Source organism: Xenopus tropicalis, chromosome 5 (genome assembly GCF_000004195.4).
Source record: "Xenopus tropicalis strain Nigerian chromosome 5, UCB_Xtro_10.0, whole genome shotgun sequence".
NCBI lineage: Eukaryota > Metazoa > Chordata > Amphibia > Anura > Pipidae > Xenopus > Xenopus tropicalis.
In genome coordinates this window covers 33,128,112-33,149,979 of record NC_030681.2, presented here as the reverse complement: position 1 = coordinate 33,149,979, position 21,868 = coordinate 33,128,112, and the positions used below count along the sequence as shown (strand labels likewise).

Here is a 21,868-nt window from a genome sequence, read left to right as displayed (position 1 = left end):
TCATCATTATTGATGCAAATTTGTAGTGTTTCCTCTGATTCTAATTTGTTTGGTTTCTTAAAAACCTTTGAATCTTTGTTTTCTTCACTACAACTTGTACTGTTATCATTATTTGATTTTTTTCTTCTACATTTGATGTTACATAGTAGGGTAAATGGTTTAAGAAGTAGTCTAAAAAACTTTCTAGCAGCGGCCATGGTATTACCAAAGTCTACGAGAGAAAAGATAGATTATAAAAAAAATGTTCATGATCCCCAGTGTAATGTAACAGTAGCTACTATGCACTCAATACGCAGCTAATGCGCAGTAAAAAATAAAAACTACTACTGTGTGACAGTCACCAAATCTAAATATAATAAACTGTGATGTAAATGATCTGTTAAAAAAATTGCAATGTCAAACTTTTGATGTCATCCCATGCACTTATATATTTGTATGTAGAGCTTCAATGCAAAGAATAATATGTATGACAAAGAAATGTATAAGTTCTGAAGCACAACTTTTGTAAAAGTTTTCTTTGCTAGTGTATACAGGTTCACTATTTTATATAAAACAAACTTTTTATGCATTCAAAATAAACATTTTGGACCACAACTACTTGCCTCTGCCAGTCTGAAAAGTAGACTGATCAAACACTGGGGTGAAGTGTATAAACCCTTCACGGGTATTGTGACATCATCATGGCATGGTGATGTCACATAACAAAGGATTTGCATAATGGAGTTAAAAATCATTAGAGTATAATCTGAATATAAAAGTTCAGGTTTTCAAGCAGATTTTGTCAAGACTTATTATGATCTTTAATTCTGTTACAAACAAATGCATTTTTCATCTCTATTCTAATTATGGCTCAACTGAACAAGTTGCATAAATACAAATGTAAACAATAACATTGCAAATTTGCATTCAAATATGTATTTAATCATATCAAAACTAGATTTCTCAACAAAAAATGTGGCATTTGGGGATCACTGTGTTTTTTTTTGCTGCATTGTCTAATTCCGATATGCTTTAATACAGTTTTAAATGCATATTGTGTTATTACACATTTATGTCGATATATTATTTTTTCAATAAATATAATTTTGGACAGTATACACAGGTTTGCTATATCTATGTATAAATAACATACTTTCTAATGAGCAATAAATAGAAGAATTGGTTCTGAAACACAATGTTTGTTAAAACTTTTATCTATCTCTGCTAGTGTATATACAAATGAATTAAAACAAAACCTCTTTTACCACAACTTGTACTCACCTCTGCCAGTCGCTGAGTCTTAAAGTAGACTGGGGAAACTGTGGCTGTGACGTTTCTAAACCCTTCTTGGGTATTGTGATGTCATAATGGTCTGTCACATGACAGAGCCTACCTCTAGTGTAACCAGTACTCAAGTGAAATGTGTCAAACAATTGCCATGGAAACCACATGGTTACGCGACAAAAAGCTTTTATGTGGTGTCAACATATTTAACAGTGCTGGGCAAAATAAATATTAAAGTATAATACCACAATATGATCTTGTACAACACAAGCAGCTATAGTTATTGTTATAAGTGCCTCACTTGTTCTGAGTTGCTGTTTTTTACAATTTAGATCATTGAAAATGTTAGAAGTATGCATACTTTCGCATTTTCATGCCAAAATTTGCTTTCTGTTATGCCTGTCAATTATTAAAAGTATTTATTAGGGAGGTTCTCACCCCAACAGTTTTTCCATACCTGCAACTGGTGCTTTGTGTCCCTGACAGATTTTACAGTCTCTAACTGGCTGATTCCAACAGTTTGCAATGCACTACTGACAACATGGTTAACTTGCTTTCATTAGGAAAGAACATCTTAGCTTGTGGAAACACTACTAAACCATTATTAGCTCACTAAAAAATAGTAAAACATAATGTTGGTGAAAGGACCCATCACCATTTAGTGGACGTTTTATTACATTTCCCCTTTAAGAAGATTAAAAAAAAAAAAAAAAAAAATCAAACACAGGTGTAGGATCTGTTATCTGGAAACCCGTTATCCAAAAAGTTATGATTTACTGAAAGGCCATTTACCAGACTCCATTATAAGCAAATAATTTATATTTTTAAAATTATGTCTATTTTCTCTGTATTAATAAAACAGTGCTTTGTACATGACCCGTACTAAAATATAATGAAACTTTATTGGAGGCAACAGTACATAGCCCTCCTCTACCTCCTATGCAGTTGAGTTTCATATTTGGCTAACCCTCAGTGAATGTTGCCTCTGGGTATGACTGACTTTCTTTCCCTTTACAGTAATAGGCCTGTAGGCTGCAGTTTTGTTCCAACAGATTACTGTGCATGTGGTCTCATGACCTACAGTCAACTAATTGGGTTAAAACCTGTGACATGTCTACAGTCATCGTTCTTTTCGGTTACTAAGGGAGCTATTTAAGGTACTGGAATGGCTAATGAGATGCATGACTCTGCCACTGGGGGATATTATAATGTATTTATTGCATTATTCCTGTTCCAAGCATTTTCACTTGGTTTGTGAAGTTTGTTGCACACAATTAGATATGGTCATGTAGTTATCTTTATACATGTATTAATGCTAATGTCACTTTCTTTGCTATGTCCTTGTTAATTTTAGCCTTTTTTCCTGCTATGTTAAATTAAGTAAATCTAACGTCCTCTGTAACCATAAAGGTAAACTCTATGATGTGTGAGAGCCTGCCTTTAGGCCGCCTTCTTAAGACGATTGTACACAGGCAGATTTAAGCTAGTGATTTGGCATCTTCAGACTAATTCGTCAGTTTATCTGCTCGTGCTTGCGGCCCTCTGATGGGCCTATCTGGCAGGTTTGATTTTTCCATTGGATCAAGGACCACATCAGCTCATTGATGCAATTCTGACCCCAATGCCCTTTAATCCCACCTTAGGTGGCCATATTGGGGAAAGATCCACTGGTTTGGTGACCTTATCAAATGAGTGGATTTTATACTTTATGGGCAGTTTTAATCTCCTACCCAGATAGGGTCTGAAATAGACCTGTAGCTATGCCAGCTGGCTTGAATTTAGCAATGGTTGAGATTGTGAAAATGAGTACAGGTATGGGATCCCATATCCGGAAACCCAATATCCAGAAAGCCCCGAATTACGGAAAGCCTGTCTCCCATAGACTCCATTTTAATCAAATAATTTAGAATTTTTAACTGATTTTCTTTTTCTCTGTAGTAATAAAACAGTACCTTGTAATTGATCCCAACTAAGATATATAAAATCCTTATTGGATGCAAAACAATCCTATTGGTTTTAATTAATGTTTTATCGATTTTTTAGTAGGCTCCTTACCCTTGGTCCTGAGCATTCTGGATAATGGGTCCTATACCTGTACTTTCATTGGTAAAAAAAAAAAGCACTAAAAGCTTATGATTGATCTTCTGCTTATCAATTTTCTTATATTTTCTTACATAAAGAACTCGGGAGCTCAGAGGTGCTGAGATCAATTCTATCCAATGAATGGGGCACACTGGTATTACGTTTATGGAATATTTATATCCCTGGACTAGCTTATGAATTCTTGAGATTAGTTAGTAAATCTATTGTACAAAATGGCATGCAGCATCTCTGCCCAAAAGATTTTAACACTTGTAGAACACTAGAAATAGTTGTGGTTTTTCATATATAAAATTAATTGAGAAAGCGATTTCGATAAATCTGCCTTTAATTACCAAAGTTCCCAATAGTGTGTGGTCATCACCTAGTGAGAATTTCAAACCTCTAAAATCGATATCTGTCCAGTATTTCACTTAACCAGACAACTTGCTTCTGTGGCTGTTTGTCACTCCCGTGCTTGAGCAGCCTTCATCAGACTGGGCTATGTTTGGCACCTGTGTGCCTGCTCAACTGATTGGTTGTCTTTGCATTGGTAGGAGAAAAGGAGGTGGGAAGGTTATTTACCTTATAGGTACCGTTGAGAAAAATGTACAAGATTTGAGGGTTAATTTTGAGGGTTCCGTAACACATACAACGTGTATGTTACAATTCACTTTTACTGAAATGTTAATTAAAGCCTTATGTTTATTTAAACTGTCTTCATGCAGGCTGATGTCTTGAACAAAAATGAATCATCCATAGTATTATATAGTTCACTAAACACAATAAAACCTGCTCAAACTGAAATGAAAACAAAAGCTTACTTTGGCCAGGTTTTCTAAGATCCTGGTTCGGTTCCCTGGCCACTTACCCATTTACCCACAGTGTGCCTGGTGTACTCTCTCTTTGGTGAGCATGTTGTACTCTCGGTGAAAAGGATGCAAGACCTCAGAATCTTGCCCACTGACTGGGGAGGTCACTTAATGACAAGTGGCCTGAAAAGTACTCTCATTAGTATTCTTTACTTATACAGGTATGCAACCTGTTATCCAGAATGTTCAGGACCTGGGGTTTTCTGGATAATAGATCTTTCTGTAATTTGGATCTCCATACCTTAAACCTACTAAAAGATAATTTATTTAAACCCAATATAATTGTTTTGCCTCCAATAAGGATTAATTGTATCGTATCTAGGATCAAGTACAAGCTACTGTTTTATTATTACAGAGAAAAAGGGAATGATTTTTAAAAATTAAAATTATTTGGAAAATGGAATCAGTGGCAGATGCCCTTCCTATAAATCTGAGCTTTGTGGATAACAGGTTTCCAGATAACAGATCTTATACCTTTACCCCTTACAGAAGACACTTTGCCCCACTGGCTTACACAAAAACCTCTAGAACATTTTTAGTTACATTTTTCTGTCTAGAATTATTATGGGACATTTATCAGTGAATTGCAACTGGAAGAAAGTTCACACAATTATGGATAGATCACATCCTGGTGCTCCAAAAAAAATGGCTGGTGCCCAGTGTCGGAGGAGCCAGCACCCTCCCGACCAATGTAGAACTGTGAAAAATCACTCTCACGCAAGCCTATGCAAGTTTTATTGCAGAAGTGTGACGTTTCAGGGTAAGACCCTGACGGGGTAAGGTGCTTGACAAAGGGATCTTGCCCCAAAACTTCACACTTCCGCAATATAACTTGCATGGGCTTGCCCTGCTGGTACCTGCTGTGTGTGCCATTGATTTTTCATACTTTTTAATTGCGTAAAACCCTGTGCCTGTCCTTGCCCTTAACGAGAAAGATCCAAATAAGAATTAAAATATGGGTATCAATAAATATCCCATTTCTTTGCACTGAAAAAATCTGACAATGTAAAAATATACTTCAGTTTTACTCCTAATAAGGCTGATTTTCCTATTCCAGAGGGGGGGAGACAAGTACAGTTTTCATCAGCATTTACCAGCTTTGGGGGTTTAAGCATTTTTTCTGCGTGTGATTTTGTGATCCTTCCTTATGCCACACTATAGCTGGAAAATGCATTTGGCATTTCTTCCAAGAATAAAATTCCTGGGAAATATCCAGCCTCTTTAGCTGAACGTCTGCATAGTAATGTCTTGCAGCTTTAGTAGAGTAAATTATGTTAACCCTGCTTGGGTTCCAGAATTATCTTTAAATTATCTATTATATATACAGTCATGTGAAGAAATATTCACATATAAATGTCTAATCTTGTTTTTATTTATCTTTGAATTTAATTGCTGGTAAATAGCAAACATTAACCTTGATTTACTCAAAAGGTCTTATAATTAAACAAAAGATATCTACAAAAATGTGAATTCTAACCCCCTAATATCTAGTGTTCCCCCCCTTGGCTGAAATAACTGCAGTGTAGCCATCTACCTGTCTCTGACATCGATCTGAGGAAAGTTTGCCCCACTCCTCAATGCATCTCAGCTGTGAGATGTTTGAGGGGTTTCTTGCATGTATATCCCGTTTCAAGTCCCACAGCATCTCAATGGGATTAAGGTCTGGGCTTTAACTCCAGGACTCTCCATTTCTTAGTTTTCAGCCAGTCCTTGGTGAATTTACTGGTATGTTTTGTGTCGTGTTGCAGGGTCTAGTTCCTCTTCAGCTTTATTTTCTTACAGTTGGTCTCACATGTTCCTCAAGCATCCTCTGATACACATTAGAATTCATGGTGGATTCTGTGATGGTGAGCTGGCCAAACCATGACACAGTTGGTATGAGGTTCTTTTTCTGGAATGCTGTATTTGGTTTACGCCAAACATGCCCTCTGTTCTGGTGTCCAAATAATTAAATTTTAGGCTCATTTGTCTAAAGAACATTATTCCAAAAAGCCTGGTGTTTGTCTACGTTCTCTCTGGCAAACTTCAGTCTGGCCTTGATGTTTCTCTTAGAGAGCAAAGGTTTCCTCCTTGCACACTTCCCTTGCAATGTAAAGTTGTGCAGTCTCTTTCTGATTGTAGAGGCATGCACTTTCACATTAACAGTAGCAAGAGCCTCCTGTAGGTCCCGTGATGATGTTTTAGGGATTTTGGAAACTTCTTTTAGCACCTTGCCATCTGTTCTTGGGGTGAACTTGCTTGGAGAGCCAGATCTGGACTATTTTCCGGACAGTAGAATGACTGATTTCAAATTCTTTTGAGATCTTCTTAAATCCCTTACCAGACTTATAAGCTGCTACAATCTACTTTCTGAAGGCCTTGATCTCACCATGGTGTTCACTCTCACCTCAACAGTCAGGAGCACACCAAACTAAATGTCTGAGGTTTAAATAGGGCAAACCTCCTTCAAAATGCTGAGTAATGATGTTCTAATCATGTGCACCTGATGTGATACACCTGTGTGTGACTTGAGTCATTTAAGGCTAATGCCAGACGAGGCGTACTAGCGTTTTTCTGCTTACCGAAAATATCCGCCCTATGCCTCGTCTGGCATTAGCCTTAAGTGGGACTAAATGTAGGGGTGTCCTTATTTATTCCTCACCAGAAATTGCATTTTTGTAGAACTACATTTTACAGAAGATTTTGAAAAGCCTTTTCTCCAGTTTCCAAGAAGAAGGAAAGGCTAATAAAGAGCCTGCAGGCATACCTTCACTTTTCTCAATAGTGCCCTTAAGTCTCCCCATATTTCTCCTGTTCAGATGATCAGAAGCCAAACAGGAAGAAAAAACGCTGAGCTGTGTAAAGAAAGTTCCCATAATGCCTCACTCCTGCAAGACAGGTGTACATGCTCAGTTTGTAAGACTATGAGGAAGCTTCCTGCTGATTGGCTCAGATCCACATTCCTAAGGGGGGGAGTGAGTTCTTGAGGAGGGGGGGGCATGAGAGGGCAGAGAGGAGAGAGCTGCCTGTCTCTTAGCAGAGAAAAACATATACAAGAAATCTTTTGACAGAGAACTCATTGCAGCGTTTCTGCGAGTGCTTATGGCTGTATTTACATAGACCTTTCTGATAAAGCTTACTTAGTTTTTACCTTTCCTTCTCCTTTAATTGTTTAGTTATATTACTTGAATCTCCCAGTTAAAATTGAGATTAAATATCCATATGTCCAAACATATTAAAAAAAAAACACACAGGCTTTCATAGGGTGTCCTAATTGTTTTCACATGTGTATGTATATATGTAAATAAAAATTTAATTCATAAATTAAAAAACTGATCGTTAGATCTTAGGGTGACTTATTTGCTTAGTATGTATTGGTCAATTCCTTATTGATACTGGTCCTTTATAGTAGGTTGGCCAGCCATATTTTAAATTAGGTGAATACATTACTATGTAATTGTTGTGTTTTAGTTATTCATTTAGTTCTAAGAAGTCCTTGCTCCTTGTTTCTGTAATTGTTGTGGCATATATATCCCACATTTTTGGTGTGTTAATTAGTCTGATTGAGTAGTTGGAGGCCTCCGCTTACTGTCTTGGGGCTCCGAATGGTTTCATTTGAGGTTATTCTGATTTTACTTTGTTTTTGTAAATACCATTTCTCTGTGTATTTATGACTAAAATGGCATAAAAATTAAGTTTTTCTTTACGTAGACATGGCTTAACTTGCCAGAAGTTGAGACTGGTTACTTGGCTGTACTGTTTCCCTGTCATCGCTAACTTAACCTAATAAAAGAAGCTGAATCAACTAGATGTTTAGAAGGGTACTGACTGGATGTTGGTAATACACTGGAGCAGCTTTCATTATTTTGGGAGCTAGAAAAAGGGACTGTAAGAAAGTCAAATGCAGACATAGTATATAGTGGTATCTATGTATGCAACACTATACAGCAGAATAATAACTTGATAGAACAAACAGGTTAATACAGTAATAAATACAGATAAATTCAAGGTACAGTTACATTAAAGGAGAAGGAAAGGCTAAGTCACTTGGGGTGCCAAAATGTTAGGCACCCCCAAGTGACTTTAATCGCCTACCTTTTACCCCGGGCTGGTGCCCCTGTTAGGAGAAAACAGCACCAGCCAGGGGTACCTGGAGCGAACGCTTCCTCCTTCCGCCTTCATTTTGCCGGGACGCCACGGTCGGCGCATGCGCAGTAGAGTGAAAAGCTGACTTCTCTGTTAAAGTTCGGCTTTTTCACTCTACTGCGCATGCGCACGCGAATGAACAGGAAGAAGGAAGCGATGCAGCTAAGATAAAAGGTAAGCGATTTAAGTCACTTGGGGGTGCCTAACATTTTGGCACCCCCAAGTGACTTTGCCTTTCCTTCTCCTTTAAAGATTAAGGGGGGCATTTGCTTTTACAGGTTTCAGACACCTTATCCGGAAACCCGTTATCCAGAAAGTTCCAAATTGCGGAAAGACTATCTCCCATAGACTCCATTTTAATCAAATAATTCACAGTTTTAAAAATGGTTTCCTTTTTCTCTGTAATTATAAAACAGTGCCTTGTACTTGATCCCAACTAAAATATAATTAATCCTTATTAGAGGCAAAACAATCCTATTGGGTTTAATTACTGTTTAAATAATTTTTTTTACCAGACTTAAGGTAGGATCTGAATTATGGAAAGACCCCTTATCCGGAAAACCCCAGGTCCCGAGCAATCTGGATAACGGATCCCATACCTGTACTTAATTTTTTTCAATTGGATGATTTTGTTGCTGGAAAAAAAAATGTGATTTGGTTGCCATGTAGAACTCAGTGGCAGATGTCCCTTTTACAACTCCAACATCTTTCTTTGCTTCATTGTTTTAGAGGTGTTTAGGGTTTTCTATGCTTTTTGCGACAGTATGAAAAAGTCACGGTTTTCGTGCAACAAAACGAATTACTGACAGTTGGGGAAATGAGTTTAGTTGTAGTTTTAAAAATAAATAAATAAATAAAACCATGAAAATCTAAATGTTAATATATCCCCACAAAGACACATGCAGAAGGAGGTTCCTGCCCCATAGAGCTTACAGTCTAAGTGGGTTGGTAACCCACCAAATAGGAAGATAAGTGCTGTTTAGCAGCGGTTGTCACTTCATTATAAGTACCAGAACCGAGTCACGAGTTTCTGTGAGTACTTCAAAAGGTAGTCATTGAGTTTATTTTTGAAGAGCTTTGTGCAAATTGATGCCTGAAAACCTGTGTGAGTTTTTGAAAAAAAAAAAATCCAGATAGGTAAGTAAATATGTCTCTTAAAGGACAAAGGAAGTTGTTTAAAAAGTATGCCTGGTATGAACAATTGCTGCAGTGTACATTCTGTAAACTCACTGTGCCACCCAGACTGCCTAGATTGTGAAGGATCATCAGTCCTTACATCTTCTTTTTTAAAGATTTTGGTGTCAGCCTACATCCAATCCAGTCATCCCTTACTTTCGACCCTGCACAAGGAGCATACACAACATTCCAAGCCCTGGCTTTGCATCCCTCTTTAGCTTCTTTGGTTTAGACTTTCAGCGACGACACTTGCAAACTTAGTGATGATGGCGGCTGCAATGTTTATGTGTCTCAGTACTGCTGTCTTGTTGCTGTTTTTGGAAAATGAATATTGCATTTCTGTATGAAATTAAGTTTGCCCCTGGATTTTTTTATTTTTTTAGTTAGATATTTATGTGTTAATATTGGTTTTTGCATTTATTGCTAAGATATATATGTCTTATGTATATATATATATGTATATATATCTTTTTTTTTTTTCATTTGTAGGCAACCTGACAAGTTAGTAGTTGTGTGGACTAGGAGGAGTCGAAGGAAATCGTCAAAGGTGAGCCCATTAATTGTCTAAACAAATAGAGTTTGTGAAGTTTTAATGTTCCCCAGTAGGGATTAAAAAATGCTGCTCCTTGTTGCCTGCAGACGGGCAAGCCACTTTGGCTACAAAAGAGATGCATGGTTAGCTCCATGGAAAATTGTGACATCTGGTTTTTGCACAGCGGCCTATCATTTATTCTTCAACTATTTAAATACAACCCTGTTTTTAAAAATTTGGGACACTGTGTAAAATGTAAACAAAAAGTGAATTGGATGATTTTCAAATAATTTAAACCCTATATTTAACTGTGAATAATACAAAGTCGACATATCGGATGTTGAAACTGAGAAATGTTAGAGAAATTGTTTTCTAAAAAATATATGCTCCTTTTAATTTAATGTCAGCAACACGTTTCAAAAAAGTTGGCAATGGGCAAGGGGACTGAAGAAGTTTATCTAATGCTAAAAAGGGCGGATCCCAGAGAGGCTGTGTCTCTGAGAGGTAAAGGCTGGGAGGGGTACACCTCTCTTTTAAAGACGGGGTGAATAAGAATTTAAGAATAATGTTCCTTAAAGGACAATGAAACCCCCCCCAAAAGATTTTAATCGGTGAACAGCCTCTTCAAAATATTTCTAAGTCCATTTATAAGTCCATGCATTCTTCCTTGCATGGACTTAACAGCGCAGATGTGCTGTTTGCGTGAGCGGGAAAATGGGACAAGGCCAAAAGAAAAGTCAATGGATGATCATGATATTTTGCCTTCGGCAGTACTGCATTTATAACAGAAATAATTCTATAGTGGAAATTACTGCATTTGTGATGGTATAGGGGTGCGTTAGTGTACATGGCATGGGTAGCTTGCACATCTGGGAAGGCACCATTATTTCTCAGGGATGGCCTTGCTTATTTAAGCAGGACAATGCCAAACAGTAAGCCATAACTCTCAAACTAACTCATGTCACGAGGGAGGCCCAGTCCTGTTTTTTTTTATAACTAGTTCATTATAATTATTTATTCTCAGCACATTGACAATGAAATCTTGCTCACAAGAATTCTAATTATTATGTATTTGTATTGCATTGGTAGTGGCTCATCAGGTTAAGTTCACCAAGCCCAACTAAAAATAATATAACAGCCATGTCAGAACTAAAAACAGTGACGTGAGGATCATTTGTTATGACAGTTGTACATTCTGGTTTGTGCAGCTTCATTCTGTCTGTTTGTTTTGGCCATCAATGTCTGCTAGATTGCTGTTCGCAGCAGTAGCATCCGCTTAATGTTCTTCCAATTTGTTTCATATCTTTTCAGTCTTACGGAATGTCAAATAAATATCTTCCTATTTCAGCGCTGTCATCTTGAATCTTTATAGCAGAGACATCTGAAAAACTAACAAAGAGTTGGATGTTGTTGTTATCAGATCTTATTCACCTGTGATACAGAGCTTTGTAATTGCATCTTAAATGGTTTCAAGTGTTTTTTAAACTTTGGGTCTCATTTGCAAACCCACTGAGGCTCAAGTAGTTTCTTTGCTCAGTATACAAGGCAGTAACTGCTTTTACTAGAACCTGGTGCTACCGTGTTTCCCCGAAAATAAGACACTGTCTTATATTTTTTTAAGCTCCAAAATATGCACTAGGTCTTAATTTCAGGGGATGTCTTATTTTTCCATGAAGAAGAATACGGTACACATTTATTCCATCGTTTGGGCGAGATTTATCGCCCAGCCCTAGGTGGGTGTCTTATTTTCGTGGGGGTGCCTTATTTTCCGAGGGGGGTGAAAAATCGGGCGGGGTGCCTTACTTTCGGAGGATATCCTATTTTCGGGGAAACAGGGTTGTAGTGGTTGACCTAACTCCATGTAACAAAACCAGAACCCTTCTGATCTGAAAAATTAATAACCATTAAGTGAGTGAGCCCATTAGCCATGTGCAGCAATGGATTAGACTTTGTAATGGAAAAAAGGTGATTAAAGGAGAAGGAAAGGTATAATCATTGGGGGTGCCAAAATGTTAGACACCCAGTCTGAAAGATGTTTATGTATGTATCTGTTGGTATCTGTATACATATGTGTGCCTGTGTATGTAGATAGGTTAGTGTTAGTGTATGTATATGATAGATTTCCTCTCATAATGTGGGTGAGTGATGCTAGGATCTAACACAAGGGTTGAACTACAGTAGAACCACAATTTTACATCTTCGGATTTCATGTTTTCCCAGAATTAATGTTTCTTACAGGTTCCACACAGGCAAACTGTTTTTTTTCTTTCCCGAATTTATGTTTTTCAAGAATATAGTCTGTTTTGATGTGGCCCCCTGGAAAACGTAAAATTTTGGTTCTTCTGTGGTAGTTTTGTTCCAACCCAAGTAAACTATGTAACTGATTGAACACAGTATGATGATACTTCCTTATGATTCTGAATTGGCATTTTTCACTTGGCCAAGACTATTTGTTACTTTAGATCACAAACATTTCAATGATCTTTTCTGTTTCTTTTTACAAGTAAGACTCTTTGTGCTGTTATTCTTTCATGAATGTATTACAGTAACATTGTACTTATTAGCCTGCTAATGCCTCTATCTCCTCCTCCCCATCTGTCTTCTCTTCTTCTGCCAAAATAATCTGTCCCTCTACTAGCAAACACCACCTCATATCTTTCTAAAGTCACATTTCTGGCTCCCTGTTAAGCAACAAACTTTAAACTCATTTAAAGGGCTTTTCACTTTCTGACCCACTTTATATTTTATCTGTAATATCTCTCAACATACCAGTGCATCCTTTATTCCCTGCTTCTTGTGTAAATAATTGTTCTTACAGGGGAAGTTCTCATTTGAATTAACTTCTAGTATGATATAAAGCTACCAATTTTTAACCTCATTTGGCCCTCACTATTTATGTTTTTTAATTATGAGCTTTACTATTTTGCCTATTTCTAGCCACCAACAGAAAAAGTTGCTCCTCCCTAGCAACTAGTTACTAAAATTAATTTAAAATTGCCATATGCTGCATAATTTTAGTGCCAAAATTAAAGCAGTGCTCATGTTCAATTCACCTAATTGGTCTTGCTATGGCTAGCATCTGCTACACATAATGTCGGTTAAAATGGGTTGATACCAGTGTTCAGTTTTTTGGCACCAAAATATTGCAGAAGTCAACACTAATGAAAAGCTTTTGGATACTTGTAGTAATAAAAACCATTGCCAGTTTTTCAGTGTATTATAATATTAATTAGGGCTAACTATAGTAGATAGTTATTTTTACATTATATTAATAGTTCATTTAATAATAAATTCATATGTGTAATGTTTACCCAATGAGCATCAGTATTAGGCATCTGTCAGGTAATATCTGACATCACTTAATGCCTCTCTCCTTAATTTTTTAGAGAAGGAAAGATACAATCACTTGGGGGTGCTAAAATGTTATGCACCACCCCAGTGATTGTAATCGCTTACATAAGGAGAAAACTGCACCAGCCCGGGGTAGCTGTGAGCCAGTGATCCTCTTCTTTCTGTCTTGGTGCTGCTTGCGCATGAGCAGTAGAGTAAAAAGCCAAACTTTTACAAAAAAGCCAGCTTTTTCACTCTAATGCACATGGGTCGGCCCAGGGGCCGTGAAGAAAGAAGAGAGGAGGAGGAGGATCACTCTCTTCGCAGCTACCCCAGGCTGGTGTGGTTTTCTCCTAACGGGAGCAATAGCCCCGGGGTATAAGGCAAATGCAGTGATTGTACCTTTCATTCTCCTTTAAGCAATATATTTTTCAAAAGAAACTTGTAACAATTGATCCATAAAGTTTCCTGTCACTTTGGGTCAAGAAGGAATTTCTGTTTCGCTTCCTTGTTTAATTGTTTTCATTCCTAATTATCAAATTGTTCTACTCCCTAATGATCAAATGATCAGTGCTATTAGTGCTATTGAAAGTTCCTGTGTATGTGGTTTTTCCTTTGCAGCAATGTGCTTGTAAATAGTTTTGCAATACTATGAATGACATGATCTCATTGATGAGACAGCAGGCATGTGATATGGGAGTTAACAGATTGAAGGCAGTTTGAAGTTTGGCACCATTGAAAATCCTTGTTTTTCCCTTTGCCGCAATGCTCTGCTAAGTAGTTCTGCAATACTTTAAAGTGATGCGATTTGATTTGTCCGATGGCAGCCTGAAGCTCGGTACCTAGATCCGTGTTTTGTCCTTTGACACAGTGTGATGTTTAGTAGCTTTTTTTATACTATGCATTGGTGCAGCCTGATTGGTCAGATGGCCAGGCAATTGATTTTTGGTATAAATGGATGGCAGATTGATGTTCAGCACATTTAAAATCCCATGTTGGTCTTAGCATGTGCAGTGCTGCAATCAGATTAATCAAATAGAATGGCAAACTGCTCTGGGTGGAGGGGACCAAGGTTATGAGTACAAAAAGTCATCGTTGACATTTTCCCTAATGATGGTCTAAAAAGTTTTGTTGCATTCCGTGTTCAAATGTATGGTTTGTGGTAACATCAAATAATTCATGGCCCTAAGATATGTAAAGCCATCGCATGCCAGGACCTAATGTTTTATTTTAACCAAAAGTAAGCTCCCTTATGGATAAGAGTATGGTTTCTTATTGTTCCATGTCCATTTGCAATAAAATGAAGCAGGGCAACAGTATATGGGGGCCCTACTTTGTGATGACTTAGTTATGCAATAAGCCATCTTAGTCCTCTCATCATAAAATGTAGGCCCCCTGCATGTGGTTCTGCATATTTGTTTCATACATTTTTTCACTGACTTTACTGAAATTTTCTCCACAAGAGTTTGACAGCTTGTGGTATTGCTGCCTGTCTACCTTTTGTGGGCTCTGTCCATGTTCTCTACCTTGTCCTTTGGTGAAATGCTACATGGGATGTGTCTTGTCGCTCGTTATGTGCATGTGAGTGCCACAAAATAGCGGCCTGAACCGTGGAACTCCTTCCCGGTATGGGCAGCCTAACATTGTAGGGGGCTATTAAAAAAAAAACAACAACTATTATTTATATATATATATATATATATATATATATATATATATATATATATATATATTAATAATATTGCGATTTTACATCTTTTTCCTTGGGCCACCATTATGTTATGGGCTTTGTGCTCCTTCAGAGATCATCTGTAACAGTAATAAGTAAGTACTTTAAAGAGATACTGACACCAGAAATTAGGGGTTTACATATGAGCTTGTTCATGCAATATATTTTAATAGACACCTACATTGTTTCGGTTATAGTTTTCCTTTAAAGTCGTTTTTTTATAAAGACCTTTAGCGTGGATTAGACTATTGGTTTATTGGTGGAAAATTAATGAAGAAGTGCAAATATTATAACAAAGGCTTCTTTATTATTAGTCCAAAGATTACAAAGTACACTCCTTTGAGTAGCCATTAATCCATATGTGCAAAGAGGAATAGCTAAAGGAAAATATATATGCAATTTGTGTCTTGGAATGACTGCAGTGGACATTTAACATTGCACACTAGCCTTGCACAAGATAAACTGCAATTATCTTTAACTGATACCTTTATTATAGCCAGAGCACAGAGTCTATACAAACTTGAGTACTCATAGATGGAGGTTAGTTAATTATTAGTGTGTACTTAATGCTGAAAGGTTAGACGTATACACTATTGTGGTCATACAATGTGCAGAATAATGCTATTATAATTTCTTGTAAGAGACTTGCAGATTTACTTGGTGATATAGTGCAGCTTCTAGTGTAGTAGTTTGGTACTTCTCACCTTAACTTAGAGGCCACTAATGCTTTCTTTTTCTTATACATTTGGATGACAAAAGTTTACTTTTAATGGAATTGATGTGCTAGCAACAGCTTAAGTGGTTTTACAGACTCCCTCAGCAGAATTGTTTATAGCAGTGGTTCTCAACTTTTCCCCCCAAATTTCATATACTTATGATCAACATCTTTAGAAAAATTACTAATAGGGTTACAGGTCCCTGTATTACAAAATAATAAAATTAGAACCGTTAAAATGTGTCCACCAAGGCTTATAATTTTTATATATATCCCCAGGCAATAGTGTCACCCAGCACCATGTTGACCTGTTAATGCCGCCCCCACTGTGTCCCTGTGGCTCGCTCAATATTTCTCCATCCCAGATGGCAGTCGACAGAGATGTCAGTTATTGTTGACTGTCTGTTGCTCTACGTAAGCCTGCGCAGTCCTGGCCTATGGGGAGTCTGTTGGAGTCTGGATGCTAGAAAATGGCTATTGGGCAGTGTCATCCTCTCCTTCAACCTGAAACTGCTTCTACACCTAATATTATCATACATATAGTTACCAACTCTTTTGCATAGTAAACTAATGCTGGTGGAAGTTTCCTTAGTACGAGTCTTGAATATTAAATAAGGTGATCAGATCACTTAAAAATTCAGGGACACTTCTATTATATTTTTTAAAGAGTGAAGTTAGAGCTCATCACAGTTTGCTAGAGTGAAAGGCCATCACTCTCCATTCATTTCTTTGGGATTTATAAAAAAGTATTTATCAGTGAGTGAAAGTCAAAGTTCAGCGTTTGGTAAATATGCTTTTAAAAGTCCCATAGAAATTAATAGATCTGGTAACCTTAATATTAAAGGCACAAAGAAGGTAGGAAAGTATCCAGTAAACCAGGACAAAATGTATTCATGGTACTACTAATACACACAAGAATGACGTTGCTGTCTTAAGGTGGCCATACATGGGCAGATTTAAGCTGCCGATTCAGGCCCCTTCAGGCTGATTGGGCAGCTTATATGTCTGTGCATGGGGCCCTCTGACAGGCCTACCCGATCGATATCTGCCCGAAAATCAGTCTGGGGCACCTTCATAGAAAGCAGGGAAACAAAGCAAGGAAATAATTATATGTACTCCTCTTAATATTTCAACTAGACAGAATTTTAAAAGATGCTCCAGTGAGTGTATTTGGGCTAATAGAGAGTTTAAACCTTTGCGGCCTGGCATTCAAAGGAACAGAAACTGCGCGAGGCAATTATGGCTGATTTTCTGCCAGCTGAAATCCTCCTGACTGACACCTCTGACCAAAGCTGTATTAGTCACGTTTAACTCACAGTAATCTCCTTCTGTGGAACAACTGACAACTATTAAAGTGCTGAGTCCCAGCAGTGCTGCCCTTATCTGTCACCCCAGGTAAAATTTGTTCGGCAAAATGCCAGCTGCATTGAATCTGAGCCAGCCCATACACCTGTCTGGCTTTGGAATCATGAATCTTGCAATAAAAACATTAATAGAAAGCGTTGAAAGAACAAGATATATAATTAAAGTACCACAGCAATTATTGCTACCTTATTAAAGGCTGCTGCCCTAGGGCCAGGCCCCTTCGGTCTATAGGGTAATTTGGGGGAGAGAGCTGCTGAACAAAAAGCTAAATGATAAAAAACTATACAAATTTTTTTTTTGTTTTTTTTTAAAAAAAAAAGACCAATTGCAAATTGTCTTAGAATATCACTGTCTACATGATACTAACATTCAGTGCAAAGGTGAACTACCCCTATAAAAGTCAGGCTATAGTTGGTAGCCCTGGAGACTTATGTATGATGGCATGTACACTTTAGTGCATTGTGGGGTAGTGGAGATTTGGGCAATATCTAAAAGCAGCATTTTTATTTTAAATAAAAAAAAAAAATCAAAACATGGCAGTTATTGCCCTTAGAATTGCTCTGGGATTAAAACTAGAACTGCATCTTCACCAGGGTTGTCCAGCTGGAGTCCCATGGGCTGTTTATGGCTGTCAAACACTTTGTATGGCCTCTTATTTCAGTGTAAACCATGCCAATTGGTGCTACATGAGATAATCGGCCTGCTATATAGAATTAGACTGACAGTGCTGCTCTAGATGTGTCATTATTGCTTCAGAGTTTCACAGTGATTAAAAAACAAGTTTGTGATTTAGTACCTTTTATAGCAGAGATACCAACCTGGTTAAGGGAAAAGGGGCTAAAAGCAGACAAAGAGCCCCTCACAATGCAAGGACATGCAGTATAGAGCCTTCTGAAAACAAAAGCTATTTACATTTATACCTCATGCTATACACATAGCAATGCGTATAGTTCTAACTCTCACATAAGGAATGATAACAGTACCGTCTTCTGAACTCACATGAGCGACTATTGATTTGTATGTATGGCTTGGTGAAAAGTAAAAGTAAATTTCAGTTTCTAGCTTATTTCTAGTTATTCTATTAATGTACCCATCCAGGGCCCTGCCCCTGTGTCATACAAAAGTCAGGCACCATACAGGATTGGTGGGTTCATTCCAGGCAGAGAGAGAATAATTTTTAGTCTTTGACCCAGCTGCATATTTTTTTTTGTTAATTTATTTTTACATCTATGATTGTCTTTATTTTTAGGCTCACAGTTGGCAGCCTGGGATAAAAAATCCTTACCGTGGGGTTGTTGTGTGGCCAGTTCCTGAAAATGTTGAAATCACTGTGACACTCTTCAAGGTAAGTTAGAATATAATTGATTACACTGTGCCTTGTGAAAGATTTCAGACCCTTTTCCACAGGGGTCCTCAAACTTCTTAGCAAGGGGCCATATCATGGCCCCTCAGACTGTTGGGGGACCGTACCGCCATCACCACCCCCCTTCGTCAAACTGTAGCCCACACCTGAATTCTTTTCCAGCATCCCCCCCTTGTGCTCTGTCTGTCCATCCACCCTCCCGCGCTCTGTTCGTCCGTCCACCCTCCCGCTGAGTCTGACCTCTTCCAGTTCCTCCCAGTCTGCCATCCATCTCCCTTACTTTCTGTAAATGCCGTCCGTCCTCCCTCTCCGCTCCCCCGTCCCGCTAAGTCCTCTCTCTCCGCTGCCAGGGGTGAGGACGCAGCAGGGGGCCGGGTAATTCCCCTGGGGGGCGGATCCGGCCCGCGGGCTGTAGTTTGAGAACCCCTGCTCTACCAATTCTCTGATGTTACTAACTAACAAAATGTGCAGTGCTACAGTTATACTGTATTAAAAAGAGGCAAATCAATAGGGAAGCTTTTAACATTTTTTATAGTGGACATAAGATTAAGGCTGGAACCATAATGATTAAAGTGGCAATTTTTAGGCCATTTTTGTTAAACCCCTTTTGTGACACATATATTTAGTCAGGACCCCTATGTACTCTTAAAAAATAATACAATAATATTATAATAATAAACTGTCATTGTATATCATTAGGGCAATGTTCATTCCAAGTGTTATCCTAACTGGCTACAGGCTTGGTTTCCAGAGATGCCTAGGAGACCAAATAAACTTTCACTCCAATTATTATTATTAAATTCTTTTATTTATATAGCCCTGACTTATTCCACTGCACTATATAGAAGATATATATCATTTACATCAGACGCTGCCACAGTGGAACATCACATTCTGAAACACACAGTGTTAAATTTTATGAGGAACTTTTTAACCTGCCTGTTTTTAGTGTGAAAAGGAAACTGGAGTACCCGAAGGGAACACAGGCTAGCACAAGGAGAACATTAAAAAAAATCTGTTCAAATAGTGCCCTGGCTGAAATTGAACCTAGGACGACATCAGTGCTGCACCAGCATGCTACTCCAATCAGCTTTCAGCTTTAGGCCCCACTAAGGCCCACATTTATTGTTTTTCTTTTCCTCCTAAATTCCAAGATGTCAGCCATTTTTTACACTGCTAATATAATGAAAGTAAATAACGGCACCACCTGTTGACCAGTTCTTCTGCCTGACAGTTGGGAGACAATTTCAGAAGAAAAACAAAGTCTTCTAAAGTTGCTCTGACTCTCTCTACTCTTTGCTAAGTAAAGCAACATCAGAAGACTTTGATCATCTTCTTCTGACATTGTCTCCTAACTGAGAGACTGGTCAGAAAAATTTCCTTTAATTATATAAGCAGTGTAAAAAATTGCTGATATCTTTAAAATTAGTGGGGGAAACAGTGAATGCACTCTGCAAAACGCTATATTCATTTGCTTTGAGGGTTTATATTTCCTTTAATAACATACCTGCCAACATTCCTGAATGAAACTTAAGAGAGTTCAAACCAAGTTATAGTAGTGACTTCTTATTGCCTTGACTTAAGTGGCAGAAAAATTACTAAGGTAGTAGAGAAGCTGACCCTCTAGTGGGGCCCAATGCTGTATATGAGGGGCAAATTTACATCTAATTTTTGAGGGTTTACATTTCCTGTAGGACAATTACCAAATTCATAGATTTGCAGAAATATACAGGTTGATGGATCTTCAAGGATCATTCCATTTGTTTAGGTTCTGTCTCCTACACTCTTGTCTAGGGGCGTTAGGATTAAAATATCCAGGGTTCCACAGGACACACAGTACACCTGTATGTTAATATTAGGGTGGTGGGTCTAAAACCTTTCCATGTTTGGTTGCGTAGCACCCCCCTGACATGTACCACTCCTTTAGGCACTGATAGAGGGCTACTGTTTGTGTCTGTAAGTTGCCCTCCCATCTAGAGTGTAAGCTCTACGGGGCAGGGACCTCCATCCTCTTGTGTCTTTGACTCTTAGCTTTTTGCAACTGTAACTTGTATTTATTTGTATTTATTGTTATACTTTGTATTTGTCTATTATTATCTTAATAACCTCCTGTTTGTATTAATCTATTCTACTGCTAGTAGCACTTTATAAATATATACATATATACATACATATATACTGTGTATTTCATATCCACTGGAAAGCAGTGCAATAGACATAGCAAATGCCTACGTGATGCCACATAACTGTAAATGTATGGATAAAATCATAAGGTAACAATACCCGTGTACCCTCTCCTAGGCCAAGGCACAAAGCTGGCTAAGCGGTATCATTTTTTAAGTCTTTAGCCATAAGTGTGTGTCACTTTCCATAGTGCCAAGGGAAAATACTGCAAGAGAACTTGTTTAAGGCTGGCAAAAAAAGATGAAGCTTGGGAGAAAGTGACCCCAGACACTAGGGCATTGAATACTTTTTCAACCTTAAAGGGGAACTCCACCCAAACACAACTTAAGCTTTTTGAAAAGTAAACATAATTTTAAGCAAAATATATTAGTTATAAAATATGCAGCCTTTTCATAATCTTTAATGTAATATGGTTTGGAACAGTTACCTGAGCCTGGCCCCCTGTTCTGCTGATCTAGCTGACTATTTTCACTTGACAGTGCAATGCATTGTTGGTTAGTTCCTGCATGCAGTCTGTGAGCTGTGGAGAAGTTGTTACTATTTGTAACATCAGTGTTTTAGTCCCCCCTCATCTGCCAAGATTTCAAATGTTGCAGAAAGCGAAGAACTGTGTTGCCGTTGGATTTCATCGTATAAAAATGGTATTTATTCATACTTTCTAAAGGAACAAATTACAGTGCTTGGGTATATTAGGGCTTTCTGTGTTGTTTGGTGCTCTTTAAGAAATTTTAGTTTGAAGCCAGAGTTTCCCTTTAAATATTGTAAAAAAAAAATACAAATAACATAAAGCAAATTTTCAAATGTAGACTTTTGTTATTTAGTAAAATGAGAGATCAGCCAAGGGTCTGAATACTTTTGCAAGCAATTGGCATGGACTTGACCACAGTAGCAACATCTCATTTCTTTTTTCAGGATCCCCATGCAGAGGAATTTGAAGACAAAGAATGGACGTTTGTAATAGAAAATGTAAGTAAAATACAGGTATGGAATCTATTATCTGGAAACCCATAGTTCAAAGAGCCGCAGATTAGGAATCAGGAATCATAATTTTCATAGAGTCTTATTTTTCCCTCTAATAAAACAATACCTTATGCATGATGGTTACTAAGCTGCATAAATCCGCATTGGTGGTAAA

The 21,868-nt window shown here is 37.8% G+C and overlaps 1 protein-coding gene across 12 annotated transcripts in view; it reads left to right on the top strand.

The window, feature by feature from the left end:
* ehbp1 (EH domain binding protein 1) overlaps positions 1 to 21,868 on the top strand; it is a 303,778-nt gene that overhangs the window by 78,183 nt on the left and 203,727 nt on the right. For 6 of the 12 annotated variants that reach the window (XM_031902914.1, XM_031902913.1, XM_031902912.1 and 3 more), the window contains exons 3-5: positions 10,005 to 10,062; positions 18,436 to 18,531; positions 21,646 to 21,714. In XM_031902914.1, the coding sequence (XP_031758774.1) occupies positions 10,005 to 10,062; positions 18,436 to 18,531; positions 21,646 to 21,714 (223 nt within the window). The remainder of the gene's footprint in view (positions 1 to 10,004; positions 10,063 to 18,435; positions 18,532 to 21,645; positions 21,715 to 21,868) is intronic. The other 6 variants (XM_018094164.2, XM_018094163.2, XM_004914705.4 and 3 more) reach the window with 1 other exon arrangement.